General features: G+C 29.3%; 3 protein-coding genes across 4 annotated transcripts; 2 read left to right on the forward strand and 1 right to left on the reverse strand.

Annotated features, from left to right (window-relative positions):
* Positions 1–814: 814 nt before the first annotated feature.
* On the forward strand, positions 815–3,029 carry LOC107642952 (uncharacterized). The gene is made up of 2 exons (XM_016346468.3): positions 815–1,173; positions 2,172–3,029. Exons 1-2 carry the CDS (start codon positions 817–819, stop codon positions 2,688–2,690), a joined length of 876 nt encoding a protein of 291 aa, XP_016201954.1. The 5' UTR covers positions 815–816; the 3' UTR covers positions 2,691–3,029.
* A 4,473-nt stretch (positions 3,030–7,502) lies between these two features.
* On the forward strand, positions 7,503–9,720 carry LOC107642953 (transcription initiation factor TFIID subunit 14b). The gene is made up of 6 exons (XM_016346469.3): positions 7,503–7,862; positions 8,055–8,143; positions 8,234–8,455; positions 8,591–8,778; positions 8,862–8,983; positions 9,343–9,720. Exons 1-6 carry the CDS (start codon positions 7,746–7,748, stop codon positions 9,433–9,435), a joined length of 831 nt encoding a protein of 276 aa, XP_016201955.1. The 5' UTR covers positions 7,503–7,745; the 3' UTR covers positions 9,436–9,720.
* A 1,152-nt stretch (positions 9,721–10,872) lies between these two features.
* LOC107641705 (WEB family protein At2g17940) lies at positions 10,873–12,053 on the reverse strand. Of its 2 annotated transcripts, XM_088488674.1 has the most exons (3): positions 11,940–12,053; positions 11,707–11,850; positions 10,873–11,595 (listed from the first exon to the last, which is right to left on the reverse strand). In XM_088488674.1, exons 2-3 carry the CDS (start codon positions 11,848–11,850, stop codon positions 11,086–11,088), a joined length of 654 nt encoding a protein of 217 aa, XP_088344800.1. In that variant the 5' UTR covers positions 11,940–12,053; the 3' UTR covers positions 10,873–11,085. The 2 variants fall into 2 exon arrangements, with proteins under 2 accessions (XP_088344800.1, XP_016200661.1); XM_016345175.3 differs by having other exon boundaries at positions 11,707–12,053.
* Positions 12,054–16,017: the final 3,964 nt, after the last annotated feature.

The raw sequence follows: 16,017 nt of genomic DNA on the forward strand, positions 1-16,017 counted from the left end.
GTCCATAAAAATGGTTTTCTTGCTCTATAGATATTTATAGTTTTGCGGATAGGTTGAGACTAAATATTATCCATTACGTGTTAGGATTTAGGTGTAATTTTAGGGATTGAATTTTATGTAACGTAAACATAATCAAGTTTTATTACTTTTGCTGTAACGAATTTAAAAAAAAATTGTGTTTTATATAATTATTTTTATTAAAGAGACTTGAATCTGCGATCTCTTAAGTAAGTATGAAGAGACTATGTCATTTGAGTTATAATTTATTAGTATTTTATATAATTATTTAATTATAGTTTGATTAGTCAGTGTAATCTAATGGTTAAACCATTAATTTGATGGGCCAATTTTATGTGTCTATCAATTATTGTCTAATTTTTGTCTAACTTATCTTTTGTGGTAAATTTTAATTTTTTAAAAATAATTTATTTTTATATCTTTTAAATTAAATATTAATTTTTAACATTTTTTAATAAATAAACATCACTTTTTAAGTACTATAGCATTCACCAATTTGATGACCTAATAGTCTGATCAACTTAATTATTAGTTGTTTGGTTTTGATAACTATAAAATATAAAGACAAAATAAAAAATATTAAAAATAATTTTAAAATTTTTAACAAATAAAAAATAGTTTCTCCTATTGTTAAATCCTATTCAATAGTATACATGTAACTACTAGTTTAATAATTAATAATGGTGAATAATATTTTGTAAGAGTCCTTTTAAAAATTAATTAATAATAAGTAAACAAATAAATAAATAAATGGTCACCAAAAATAAATAAATAAATAAATAAAGATTGAGAAAGATAATGAAGAAGTGGCAAATGGAAATCCTTCACCACTGTCACACCATACAGCCCTTCTCCATATTCGATTCTCACCCTTCTCCATGGCGACCCTATCACCCAAAACCCTATTCCCACTCTCGCGTTTCTTGTTCCAACAACAGCAACAACTTCCCCCGGTGGGATTCCAATGCCGAACCGTTTCGCCGACGAAACTTCAACAGAAGAACCGAACCTGATGAGCAGCAGCAACAACAACAACGGCGGGAGCGAGAGTACTGGAGCAAGAGGCGGTGGTGGTCCGACGAGCCTCCCGATATTGACGAAGGAAGCAGCGGTGGGGTTTGGGAAGAAGTCATTGATAGTATTTGGATTTTCCAGGTAAATCAATTTTTACTGTTTTCTTAATAGAAAAAATAATAATTATATTGATCTTTGTTTAATTTAGTAAAAAAAGGTTGGTTTTTAAACATGGAAGAAACTGATTTTTCAAGATTTGTTTATTAAATCTCTGCAGTTCCTGAAGGACTTATGACATGAACTAAGCGAGATGAATTTAGTAAGAATGGAATTTTCAACTCAGATTTGTTTCTCTAGGATTAAGTAGGCTATCATTCAGAGATTTTAATTAAAATCCCTTGGTAAATGGAACCCAGAATGGAGTCAGTGTACTGGAGCCTACAAATTTTTTTTATCATAACACATCCAAAGCATTGGCAGCACAACCTGTCTTAATCCTAATTTGAAGGGTTTGTCATTGAACTCAATATAATATCTTCCCCCTCATTTTCATTTTCTATATTCAGTCAGTCTGGTATGAGAGTGAAAATCAGAAAGAAAATGAGCTATTGCTGCTTTCATTATCCATAACAATGCTGGTTAAAGATTTGCATGGTGGCTCTTTGAAAATAACTGTTGCCTACTGTTATCAGTTTATTCTACTTTTTGAATACTGGTCATCATTATGTCTTTTGTCAAGGAATTCTTATGCTCACAAAAATCCTTGTACTATTATGAATTATGAAACTAGGAATTTTATTTTTATGTTATTATTGGGGATGAAGGGGAGCCTTGGAGCACAGTTGAGTTGTCTCCATGTGATCTCAAGGTCGCGGGTTCAAGCGTGAAAGCAGCCATTGATATAATTATCAGATTAGGTTGCATATATTACTCCTTTTGGGTGCATCCCTTTTCCGGACTCTGTGTGATGCTTGTATACCGGACTGTCCTTTTTTTATATATTATTTTTGGGGATCTGTCTATTTGTATGGTCTAGCATTGTTACCGAAACCATAGATCACATTGTTTGTGTTTCATAATGCATTGATCAATTTTTTTTATGCAAGGTGCTGCAATGTATTTCTTTTTTCTCACTGCAGGTTTTTAAATCCTACGGTTGGGCACTCCCTTTCATAATAGCATCATTTTTGCTATCTACTGGTCCAAAAGCTTTCCTGATGGCATTAGCACTTCCTCTTGGTCAGTCAGCACTTCAATTAGCATTTGAGAAACTATGGGGACAGCCGGAGAACAAACCGAAACGCAAGTATAGGACAAGGAGGAAACCCCGTGGGATGAATGGCACCACAGTTGATGAAGAAGCAGAAGAAAACTCGAGAATGAGAACGGGGAGGACAGGCTACCAATCATGGGTTGTTGAGGACAATAATAGTTCAGCTGCTGATAGTGGGAACCGAGAATCGCAAAGCTTTAGGGGGTGGGATGACTTAGAAAGATCTAGATCAACAAGCTCATCTCGAATGATGGATGGGTCAAGAAGCACACGAACAGAAGCCGGCAGGCTGAGTAGGAGAGAAGTAAAAAGCGACACGCCCCTGCTGTTGCGATTACTTATTGCCATTTTTCCATTTTTGGGAACATGGACAAAGATGCTTTGAACGTGATAGTCTCTATCATTGATCTTTGAGGAGAGGCCAAGAAGTTATTTATCTTCACACATGCGTGGCCTTATGTCTTAATATATAAATTACTTGATATAAATTACTTGATGAATTAAGTTCATCGACATTAGCAAACCCACGTTCTTATTTTTCAAATCCCCATTTTGGTGGTCTTTTTAGTGTGTTGTAACTTGTAACGAGTCCTTCACCAAATAATGCTTTGTAGATGTGGTTTAGATTTATTAGAACTAGAGATTTGCCTACGATGTAGTTTGGATATTATTTTGTCGTTATTTGTATATTTAGATAGACAAAATCTTTGTGGGTTTAGCTCCAGGAGAAAGAAGCTTTTTATGCCCCCTCTTCTGCTTGAATGTGACGTTCACTTCTTTTTGAGTTCTAATTCTATGCTAAAAATCGATTTCAATGTCCTGTTTTCAATTGTTTCGGCTTTAATAAAATTGGCCACCTTCAAAAGTAGCTGTGAATTAGAGATGGTAAAATACAGTAGAAATTATAATCAGTTCTATGCTAAGAATGGTTCTTGTTTGATTCACATTTTGTTTATTATAGAAGTAGAAGAAATGTGTGTTAGGTTTAGGAATTTTTTAATTTGGATGTTTCTGTACCAGGAGACACAAGAGAAAAGTAAGCTAGTTATTTAAAATAATTACTATATTTATTTAGTAAAATTTAAAATATTAAAATTAGTTAAATATAGTAGTTATTTTATTAAATATTTTAGACTTTACTAAATAAATATAGAAATTATTTTAAATATTTTAATATTTTAAATTTTACTAAATAAATATAATAGTTATTTTTAAAAAATTATATTAAAATATTAAAATTTAACAAGTGATTTCATAAATTAATTTTTTAATTATTAAATTCTACCATAAATAATAATAAAAATTATAATTTTAAAAAATTTAAAAATTTAAATTTTAAAATAACTACTATATTATTTAATAAGATTTAAAATATTAAATTTTTAAATATATAATTAATAATAATTTGATAAACTCATTTAAATAAAAAAATTTACTATAAAAAAAATTTACAATTTGAACATGTAAAATTTTAAAATACAAATAACAAAATAACTTTATTATAATTTAATTATTTTTATTATTTTATGTAAAGAGAATTTTGTTAATTAAGATCTAAAAATTAATATTAAAATTAGTACTATAAAAAATATTTTAAAATATAATGAAAAAAATAAAAAAAATTTATAGAAGGACTAATTTGATTAATTTTTAAAATTTTATGAATAAAAAATATTTATGTCTAAATTTTCAGAGACTATTTTGATTATAAATAACTTTTTTACATGTCAAGTGACACGTGACGTGCTAGGTATCACTGACCTGACACGTCAATCAATTATCTTGTGACACGTGGTTTTAACCTACCACGTCATCATGTCACATAGCACTTAACATGATACGTCATTATCTAACTAACAAAATGATTACTAACAAAAGGATCAATTTAACTTACGTTTTATTTTTCAAGGACTAATATGACTAAAAAAATTATTTGAAAACTAATTTAAAGAATAGATAATTTTTCAGAGACAAATTTAACTATTAACTCTTTATTTACAGTGTGAATTTGTCAAAATGACATTGGAAACCATTTCTTCTTTTATAGAAACTTAATTCTTTAAAATGTGTAGCAAGTATAAAGTTCAGTTTGCATAAAAATTTTAATTAAATTCCTTTTAAAAAAATAGTTTAAATAATAAATATTTATATTAAAAATAATTTATAAATGAATTATTTTATATTTAATTTTTTAATTTTAAAAATATTTATTTTTAAAAATAATAAAAAAATTTATTATTAAAAAAATTATTTTTTTAATTTCTTTTTAGATATTTAAATAATTTTTTAAAAAATTATAATTTAATTTTTAAAATTATACCAGATATTAAAATATTATTACTTTTTATAAATCAAAAACTTTTTTAGACGAGTCCTAACTCCTAAGTGCCTTTTGCCACATACGGTACTTTTTTTCGATTTGATGTTTTTTTTTTTCTTGCAATAATAGAGTGAGAAAGCTTATTTTTAAATTTATAGCTTGTTAGGTACATTCATAATTTTGATCCAAAACTATATCTATTGAATTTGATTTTTTTTAAGATCTTGCTATGAATTTTATGGTGCTTCTAAAAATAAAAAAGCACACTTTCGTAACTTTTGAGATGGGTTCTAAACTCAGATCTACGTTCTAAGGTGTTCTTTCATTAAATTTACAAGTTTGAGGTCTTATTCATTTCTAATTTGCAGCAAATTACTCAGAAATGAAATGATGAAAAAATTTAAACTATATTTGTTATTTGTTAATAATAGGGTTAAGTATGATTTTGGTCCCAAAATAGAGGCCGAAAATCGATTTCGTCTCCAACTTTTTTTTCGTTACAAAATGGTCTCCAAAGTTTCGGTTTGTTTTAAAATCGTCATTCAGATGAAAATACCCTTCTCTCTTCACCCCAAAATCAACCACCACCACCAGAACAGAAGTCTACGTCTAACCAGAACCACCACCACCACCACCACCACCAATATCATCATGGTCATCATCATCATCATCAGAACTTTTTCCAAAATCAACCAAAATCACCCAGAAGCCCAAGTTGAAAAAGAACCCACCACCACCACCACCATTATCATCATCAAGGACGAATCTAAGTAGAGTGGTGTGGGGGCAAGCGCCCCACTACAATTTGAAATTTTTTTGAGTAGTATATAATAATAATATTTATTTGCCCCATTATATTATTAAATTTGACCCCAAAAATAATTTTTTATTAAACTTTTGGTACTTAATCGTCAATTTAAAAATTGGGTAAAGTATGCTTTTTGTCCTTAAAATTTGACAAAAATTTCAAAAATACCCTTAAGTTTTATTTTGTTTCAATTTTGTCCCAAAAGTTTTCGATTTGCATCAAATATACCTATAACGGCTAAATTTTCAAAAAAATTAAGACCAATCTAACAATAATGCATGAAAACTATGCTTGATTTACTTGTGTTGAGGGTTGTTCTTATGAAATTGTTGTTGAATTGGTCTTAAATTTTTTGAAAAATTAGCCATCTGAGGTATATTTGATGCAAATCGAAAACTTTTAGGACAACATTGAAACAAAATAAAACTTAGGGGTATTTTTGAACCTTTTGTCAAACTTCAGGGACAAAAGATATACTTTACCCTTAAAAATTTTATATTAGATATTCGTTAGAATGATCAATTCTCATATTTAAACGAAATTAGTATTCTTTTTAAAAAATCAACTCAAAAGAATATTATTGATCTTCTTTTTAAATTAGCTTTAATTTTTGCGTAGCAACTATATTAAGGCCCAGTTTGGGTAACTAACTTAATTAAGCTCATTTTGATAAAATAACTTAAACAATAAATAACTCTGTTAAAAGTAACTTATAAATAAGTTATTTTGTGTTTGAATTTTTAACTCTAAAAGTGCTTATTTTAAAGAAATGTAATGAAAAGTAGAAGTATTATGAGAGAAGTCATTTTTTTTTAACTTCTCTATAAGCTCCAAAATAGCTTCTTAGAAAGTTGCAATTTGGTTTTGAAAATTGCACCCGACATTAATGCTACTACTTTTCATAAGTCAAAAGTTAAAAAAAGCTACTTCTAGAGTTTTCCAAACGGGCCCTAATTAAAAGAACTTTTTTAACTATGAATATCAATAAGAGTCGGCTTCTAATTGTATTGGGAAGTGAATTTTTACATAATTGTTTAGTAATATATATGAAAAGAGAGAAATTTTGATGGTAGTGTTAAGAGAAAAATTACTTAATTTTTTAAAAATATAAAACCTAAAAGAATAGAATTTTAAATTATATATTATTATTTAAATTACTATTTTAGTGTTTTAATTTGTATATTAGATATTTTGAAGGCTAATCATATTTTACAATAACAAAATATAATCATAACAATAATTATGCTATATGTACATAAAAAATAATTATCTGTATAAAATATATATTAAGATATAAAATACACCTTGAAAATAAGTTAAATAATACATGTATTTATACATAGATATATAGTGGTTAATAATAATTTAATTTTAATTTTTTATATACACATATAATTTTTATTATAAATTATTATCATGTTATATAAATTTTGCCTCCACTACCAAAATTTTCTGGATCCGTCACTGATCATCATGGTCATCATCATCATCATCATCATCATCATCAGAAAATTCAAGCAACATGCACTTTGAACAATAATTAACAAATTCAGCAACAACAATATTTCAAATTCAAATTTCAGCAACAACAATATTCCACAACAAATTTCACAAAAAATCGAGTTCAAAAAAGAAGAAGAAGATGATGGTGGTGGTGGTGGTGCGGTAATGCGGTCCGATGCGGCAAGGCGGTAGTCCCCCTTCTCTCCCTCATCCTTCCCTCTCCCCCCTTTCTTTCTCTCTAATTCTCTGTATCCCTTTTTTTCTTTTTTTATTTATTTATTTTATTTTATAATTTTTTTAATGAGAAGTAATTTGGTAATAAAAAAATAATTTTGATAAAAAAGACAATTTTAAAACAACTAAAACTTTAGGAACCATTTTATAGTAAAACAAAAATTGGAGACAAAATCGATTTTCAACCTCTACGTTGGGAATCAAAATCATACTTAACTCTTAATAATATAAACTCAATAAGAGGTAGCTAGTAATATCTCCTTTTTTTAATGATGATAAACAAATATTATTTTTAAGAATTTTATGTATTCTCATAAATAATATCGGAGCCTGTCATGTAAGCATTTCTAACTAACTTTGATTAAAAAAATAGGAAGCACTAAAGTGTGGACAACCGCCAAGGAATCAAACGATAGCAAAGAAACACAGCAGAAAATCCCAAGTGCCTGAGCACCGAGGCCTAAGGTTGTGCCTTCAATTCCCTTCCTCACTCAAAACTAGAACCCTAAACCCCTAATCTCCCCTATTTTCCGTCTTTCTGAATTTCCGCGCAAATTTTTATTTATTTTTTTCAAATGTCTCAGCCTTTGCCCCTCAAAAGACAAGGTGAACACCACCCTGATGATGGCGCCTCTCCTATTAAGCCTTCTCGCCTCAAAATTGCACTATCTTCCGAGGATTTCGACAAAAAGGTATCATTTTTTTAGGGTCCTTAGCTTTGATCACTGAGGTTTTTCAGTTTTAATCCCTTACTGTGCCACCTTGTTGCTTTGCTGCTTTGTTTTTATGAGTTCCGTTTTCTGAGCTTGTAAAGTTCAATTATTGTAATTTTTCACATTCCTTTTTGGAGTGTGAAATGACAAAGCTTTCATTTTTGGTTTCAGAATGCGAACAAGAGGCTCAAAGATGTTGAAATCTGTGTCCCAATAGTGTATGGGACTACTGCATTCTACCTGGGTAGGAAGGCCAGCGAGTGAGTTCTATTCTATGATTGTGCCCCCTTTTTTTCCCCTTCTTTTTCTCTGCAATTTTCTTTGTGTCTCTAATCCTTGGATGCTGCTAGGTCTCAATCTCATAAGTGGACTGTGTATGTACGTGGTGCTTCAAATGAAGATCTTGGAGCAGTGATAAAGCGTGTTGTGTTTCAGCTGCATCCTAGTTTTAACAACCCTACTAGAGTAGTTGAATCACCGCCTTTCGAATTATCCGAATGTGGTTGGGGTGAATTTGAAATAGCAATCACCCTCCATTTCCACAGTGATGTCTGTGATAAACAGCTGGATTTGTGAGTTTTAGTTACTTATTATGCTGTCTTCATGTTTGTTTTGAATTTGATATGTTTAGACTTTAGAGTTGAGGAACCAATTTTCATTTATTTATTTTTATTAGTTATGAATGGTACTGGATTTTGTGCTTGTAGGTATCACCATTTGAAATTGTATCCAGAAGAGGAATCTGGTCCTCAGTCAACAAAGAAACCTGTTGTTGTTGAATCTTACGATGAGATTGTATTTCCTGACCCGTCTGAGGGTTTTCTGGCACGTGTGCAGAATCATCCTGCTGTTGTTGTGCCTAGGCTTCCTGCTGGTTTGAATTTGCCTAGCCCAGGTGAGTTCTTTCAAATGTTCTTTTTCATTCCGCACTCTTTGTGAAGAATCCTTTAAATGTTTCGATTATTTTGGCTTATGCAGTACCAATTGAAACTGGGAATGGAAAGGAGAGAGGTGACACCAAAGATCATCCTCTAAGCCAGTGGTTCTTGAACTTCTCGGAGGCTGACGAGCTCTTAAAACTTGCAGCAGCTCGCCAACAGGTTGCATCCGCTTTTGCTCTGTTATCCCCATTTTGTCATAGTAGTTAGATTTATTGATGACATTTGTTCTGCATTAATTTTGTGGGGATGCTTCCCTCCCTAAAGAAGCATAATTATATGCAGTTATGGGGATTAGAATCTTGAATTAAATACAACAGATTAATTCCCTCTTTGCTCGTAGTCTAGTTGTAATTTATTGTGCACTCGCACTAGTTACATTTTATCTTGCTTGCTTGTTGAAACTTGAAACATATTATATGGTAATTTTTTTAAAAGTAAGGCTTACTGGTTGAAGTTTTTTTTTTAATCCTTTCCCAATGTCATATGCATTATGCTGACTGTATTTTGCACTGTCCTAGGTTCAAGCTCACATTGTTAAACTGCGACGACAATTGAGTTTGGTGGAAGGGATGCCTCAGCTGTCAAAACCACCATCAACTTATGAATCATAATATGGTTTTCTCTTCTGAAATTCTTAGGGTCCTCTTCTTTAGGGTAAAGTTGGAAGATTAGTGATTGATATGTATATTTGCATATGGTAGCAACTTCAAAGACCTTCCTTGTAGATTGTCTCTTAATTTCTATATGTAGAAACCACTAGATTGGAATCTTAGGTTTGTGGTGATGTGTACCAGACTAACGGCTATGTCCTCATATTTTATCTTGAACTTAGATTTCTATGTAAATTTCCTATTACTATGATTATTAACAAGCTTGTCCACTTAAAGTTGACTTCATTTTGGTGTAACCAATTCTCTCTAGATATTTTCAAGTAATATTATGATCAAAGTGCACAACTTTGTATTTTATTTTATTGTTTTATTCTTTTCAAATTAGAGTTAACTACCAATTTGGTATCCGAAAGATTCAGGCACCGACAAAAAGGATTTTGAAAGATGTTATTGACAAAAAAACTCTTGAATGATTTTAAAATTTGACGAACGTGTCTATCACTTTCACTTTGTCGGAGTCCATTTTTGATAAGCATAATGTTGAGATGGTCACCGGATTTGGAAAATTTGTCTAGCTTTGAAGGTAAATTACTCATCTGGCATTATAAATTAATTTAATCAATGTTCAATTCCGATGGCTGGATTAGTAATTTAGCTTTAGAGTCAGCTAGATCATCTAATTTTTGGGCTACCTCAGCATTATGCTCATCGAAAATAAGCTCCGGCGAAATGATAGACATGTTTGTCAAATTTTAAAGTTATTTAGTGACTTTTTTATCGATAACATCTTTTAGGATTATTTTTGTCCGCGCCTGAATATTTCGGGTACTGAATTAGTAGTTAATTCTTCCAAACTACTATTAAAAAAAAAAAGAAGGAACATCACCAACAGGTTTGATACTATTTTTGTCCGCACACACCTTTAATAAGTACTAAACATGACTTTGAGTCTTTGACATATAAAGTAGACCAAGAACAAATGTTATCTTATCTTATCTTATGCCGCTAAAAATAAGAAAAATTTTTATTTTATGTTGCCTATATGATTATGAGTAATTATTCTTGAAAAATTATTCGTTTGTTTATCAAACACTACATAAATATAACTATGCCGATAAAAAAACGACTTTTAAAATATGATATAATACTAATTTAAACTTTTATTTTAGTTTTTTTATTGATTGTATATATACAACGGCAACAATAAAGTTTTATCTCATTAGTTAGAGTTGATTATATGGATCAAACAATGTCATTGAATTTTATTATATATTATGTCTAAAGTGATATTCTTTAATGATTGTGAGTATAATAAAAGTAATATATCAACAGTAGTTGAGAAATCTTTTTAGAAAGAGTGGAAAGGATTTGAGAGAAGTGCTTTATTTATTTTGTCTATATTATAATCATGATTTCATACACTTCCAGAAACCTCTATCCCTTGCTAATGAGGCAGTAAACATTGGCAAATACAAGTCACAAAAGTAACAAAATTGAGAGAGGACACTTAATTGATTCCTCCTCCTTGTTTTACACATGAGAAATCAGAGAATAATAATGAATTACAAGTAATTATGACTAATCAGAAGATTAGAACACACATCATTATGAATAAGGAAATATTCATAGTAACTGAAAGCATGCTAGTGCTTAGGCTCTTGGAGAATCAAGTTCATGGCTTCCCTTCTTTTTAGAGAAAAACCATCCTAACAAAGGCATCATTGGCTTCTTCTTACCCTTTTTGATTGAAGGGGGTCTCTCAAGAATCTTTTCATGTTCCCTATTGGGAATAACTTGAGCCAGTGCATGAGGACTAGCAAATTTCACATATCTTCTTTTCTGAAACTCTGCTGCTTCCTCATCAGCTTGAACTTGTGCCTTGATCTCCACGTTATTGTTTGTTCCATTTGAGATGAACTTAAGGTCTTCAATCTCTGGATCACAATCCTTTTGTCGAAGCAGCTTTGATTCCCTCACCTTTGCTTCTTCTAGCTCTTTCTTGGTATGCTCGAGCTCCTTTCGCAGCATCTTGATTCGTTGAGCCATGGAGTTAGCTTCTTCTCTGGCTTTCTCAAGGCTTTGCTTTGTTTCTTCTAACTCAGATGTCAATGCTCCAACTTTGGATTGTGCATTCCCAGTTTCACTCCCTTCAACTTTCATCTTAATCATGCATGCATCCACAAAATTAACAACATTAATTAACTCTACACAATACTAACTCTAAAACCTTATTATATATACATTGATTATACAGAAAAACTGAAGTGGAACCTCTTTGAGCTTGTTGGCATAAATCTCTCCAACTAGTACTTTCTCTCCGAACAATGAAACTGCTTCCTTGACAGACTTGAAAGGGGCTCGAGTATCGATCTCCGCGCGTCCTATGATCACCAATTTACCTTCAGAACTCTCCATCTGTGTATGGTTATGCAAGATAATTAACTTATAATTACAATATGTTGATATACATATAGTTGCCAAAAACTATGGTTTGAAAAATGTACTGAATCAATCAATGTCTTAAGGGCAAGGCAGCACAAAGAGGTCCATTAAATAGAAACCATAGGGAGAGTTGGAATTCTTATAATGTGATTAGTAATGGATATTGGTGCTGTAATAATTGGGCATAGCTTTAAAAGAAACTTAGTAGAATATAATCAAACATACATGGGTTTTATTTTCTTGTTTTCTTTGCGTTCACTTCACTGGTATTTGGCTAATTGAAGTTGACAAGAGTGGTTGGAGGGTCTTGATAATTTAGTTAGTTCAATCTATTTGAAATCGAAGTATTTGAAAGTACTCTATATAGCAGCATCGATTAGGACTTGTCTCCTTTCTCAACTATACTGGATACACTATACAAGTACTGTGGTATCATTATTTATGTGTTCTTATATTATATTATATGGTGGACCCTATACGTGTGTATTCAAAAAATTATATTGGTGATTAAATAAGGTGACTAACGCCCTTTAGTTAGACCTACTTGAAAATTTTAACAAACATCATTACTTAAATGAAATATACTGAGATTTGTTATATGTATTAACTATTATGGAATGGACGCGTTGGTTCACTTCTTTCTTTTATACTCTTAAGATGTTCGCGTCAAATACTTTGTTGTGTAAATGTGTAATCGTAGTTGTATGCTTTCATGTATATGGGGCTATGGGCTAATCTTCTAATTTTTGTGGTAATTTGTATATGGGCTAAGCTGATTAACCTTATGGTAGTGCTGACAAAACAATGCGAATTTATGGGCTGCTTTGGGCTTTCTCATGGTGATTTTTTTCATAGTAGATGTTTTAATAATAATGTTTTCTTAACCCATTGACCAGCCAACAACCTTAAATGGAATTCAGTATCCCAATAGATTAGTTTTTGGCATGTCAGAATGAGAATATCTCGGTGGATCCTCTCTAGTAGAAAAAAAATTGGATGGTATTTAGTGTAGATTCTTATTTTCATTACTCTCTCTCCTATTTAATTTTGGTTTCACTTATAGAATTAAAGGTGAGATCACACTTTATTCTCTCAAATGTTAAAAAAAAAAAATAGAGAGAATTCATTTCCGAATACCTTAGGACACCAAATAATAATAATAATAATAATAATAATAATAATAATAATAATAATGTTTTCTTATGAAAATTACATTAATTTTATATTTGATTAAATATATTTTATTAAACTATTTAACGATTCACAATGTAATCTTTATATAAAGATATCATTATTGGCTAAAATAAAACTGAGTAATATTCTAAATCATTCTTTAAGTATTTTTAGTAAAAAGCTTTAGCATCGAAAAAATTAATTACTAAATTAATCTTTAAAAATTATTTTTATTAAACAATACAATTTCATGTTAGTTTTATCATTACTTCATTAGTGTGTAACAGTATATGTATGAGTTTTCAAATCTAAGTTGATTTAAACTAAACCGCTCATTCAATTTAATCTAAACTGAAAACACCATACTAATTTAAATTTGATTGAATTTTATTTTTAGTAAATCGCATAGATTGAGTCAAATTTCAGATCAACTTTTAAAAATCAATCTAATCCAATTCAAATCATACAATGTGCTATAATATTATTATTTTATTATTATATTTAAATTTTTACTTATAATATGTTCAATTTGTTATAAATTTTTATGTTATTCATATATTATTATTTAGTAAACATGTTATGAATTCAGAAAGATATTTATTTATCTATTTTAATTAACTTATAATTTTATTTCTATTGTTATGTTATTGTTGTTTTGTAAAGCACTCGTCTTTTGGTCTTCTGTGAAAATTTTTTGTTTTAGTTAGTAAAACTTAAAAAGGTTTCAGAGTAATATCCTAAATTACTTGTTTCTTGATTATTTCAATGAGTAATACTATATAGACAAATGTTTCCGTAATCAAGTTCAATCAAATTGGTATAAAGTTCATCAGAAAAAAAAAACACAAATTAATGATATGGCACATAAATCTTTGCACATAACACACAAAATTTTGCTGCGAATATATTTATTAGTTGGGTGAGTCAATGTTCTAGGTACGTAGTTCTCTACAAATTTTCATACTGTACATCAAAATTTATCTATGCACTAAAATTTTTGTACTATACACCAAAATTTATGTGTTGTGTGTATTTTATTGGTATAGTATATGTATTTTGTTAGTTGGGCGAGTCAATATTCTAAATATGTAATTTTTCAAAAATTTTTGTGCTACACATACATCAAATTCTTATGTTATGCACTAAGTTTTTTGTGCTGTACATACAAAATTTTGCATATAATATACAAATTTTTGCTGCGAATATATTTTATTATTTAGGTGCTATGTGTATTTCATTGGTTAGGAGAAAAAAAAATGAAAATGACGATGACAATAGTAATAATAAAATAGGATAAGAAGAAAAAAGAAGAAGAAAAGATTAAGTTAAATAACAACAATATAAAAAAAAAAAAAGAAGAAGATAGCAGTGGCAATGGTAATAACGACAACGACAGTATCAATAACGACAATGATAATAACATTAATGAAAAAAATACACCAAAAAAAGAAAATAATAGTGACGATAATAATAATGATCACGATAACGAAAGAATAAGAAGAGAAAGAGAAAAAAGAAGAAGAAGAAAAAGTCCCATATTTAAAAGAGATGAATGTACAAAAATATAATTAAAACTTTAGTTCAAAATATACTTAAATGTCTAATTTTTTTATATTTGAATATTAATAGAATTATAAATTTAGACATTTTAATTTTCATGATAAGTAAGTCCGTCTTTAAAAATTTTTAAAACTTATAACTTAATTGATAAAAAATCTAAAATAATAACATTCGTTTATGTAAATATCAATACTTTTAACAATTGCAAAATAATATAGAGATTAATTTGTCCATTATTTTGCAGTAACAATAGTCAAGTAGCGAGTTAACACTCGACAAACTCGCACGCGAGTGAATACTTATACTTAAAAATATTTGTGGTGTAGTTTAAATTAATTTTGAGTTAAAAAATCATCTTATTTTAATATTAATTTTATTTATAATGCAATAGATTGAATGTTAGTTTTAAAAATTCAATTCAATTCGATTTAATTTAAAATAATTTAAATTATATTAAATTTATAATTTTATAAATTAAAAAGATAATACATAACAAATTTTAATATTAAATTTTAAATAACTAATAATGTTATAACAAGTATTAAGTTTAATTTTAATATACAAATAACATAAATATTTTATATAATTATATAATTATATTTATTTTTTTAGATAACTGTTCACGTAGTTAATATAAAAAGTAATTATTTTTTGTTAATGTGACGTTACATACTTGAATATATATATATATATATATATTTTACATGAACAGTCATCAACATTAAATTTTATAACACCATCTTATAAGAAAGAAAAGCAAATAACAGACTATAATAAAAAATTATCCAAATTATCTTTTTCTCCTCAAAATCTAAAACTTATAAATCAGATATATTTTATAAAAGATAAAAAAAAAATTGTATTTCTCGTATATAATTTGGAGAGTTAAACCTTAAAATGGTCTCTAAAATTGGTGTTATGCACTAAAATCGTTCATGAGATTCCAATTGCACCAATTATGTCTCTGAGATTGAAAAAAATGCACCATATTAATCGCTGACCTATTTTCCATTAACGACGTGATGACATGGCATGATGACGTGAACTGTAAGTGACACGTGTCACTTCATGATTTGGTCACGTGTAATGGTATGATGATGTGGTGACCAGTGACATGTGGCATGCTGACGTGGATGGTTGTGCCGTATGTCACAATGTTATTTGGTCACGTGTCTGTTTGTGCCATGTGTCGCAATAGTATTCGTCCACGTGTCATCCATTATGTTATTGTTGTATATACACCAAATTAGTCTCTCACTTTGCATTAATGGTGTGTTTGTTTGAGGTGACAATGGGAGGAAGAAAAAAAGGGAGGGAAAGAAATAGGAAGGAAAATAGTTATTTTCCCTTGTTTCATTGAGTAGAGAAATGGAGGAGGAAGGAAAATGGATGGAAAATATTGGTGGG

This window comes from Arachis ipaensis, chromosome B5 (genome assembly GCF_059453495.1).
Source record: "Arachis ipaensis isolate K30076 ecotype BB chromosome B5, ASM5945349v1, whole genome shotgun sequence".
Classification (NCBI taxonomy): Eukaryota; Viridiplantae; Streptophyta; class Magnoliopsida; order Fabales; family Fabaceae; genus Arachis; species Arachis ipaensis.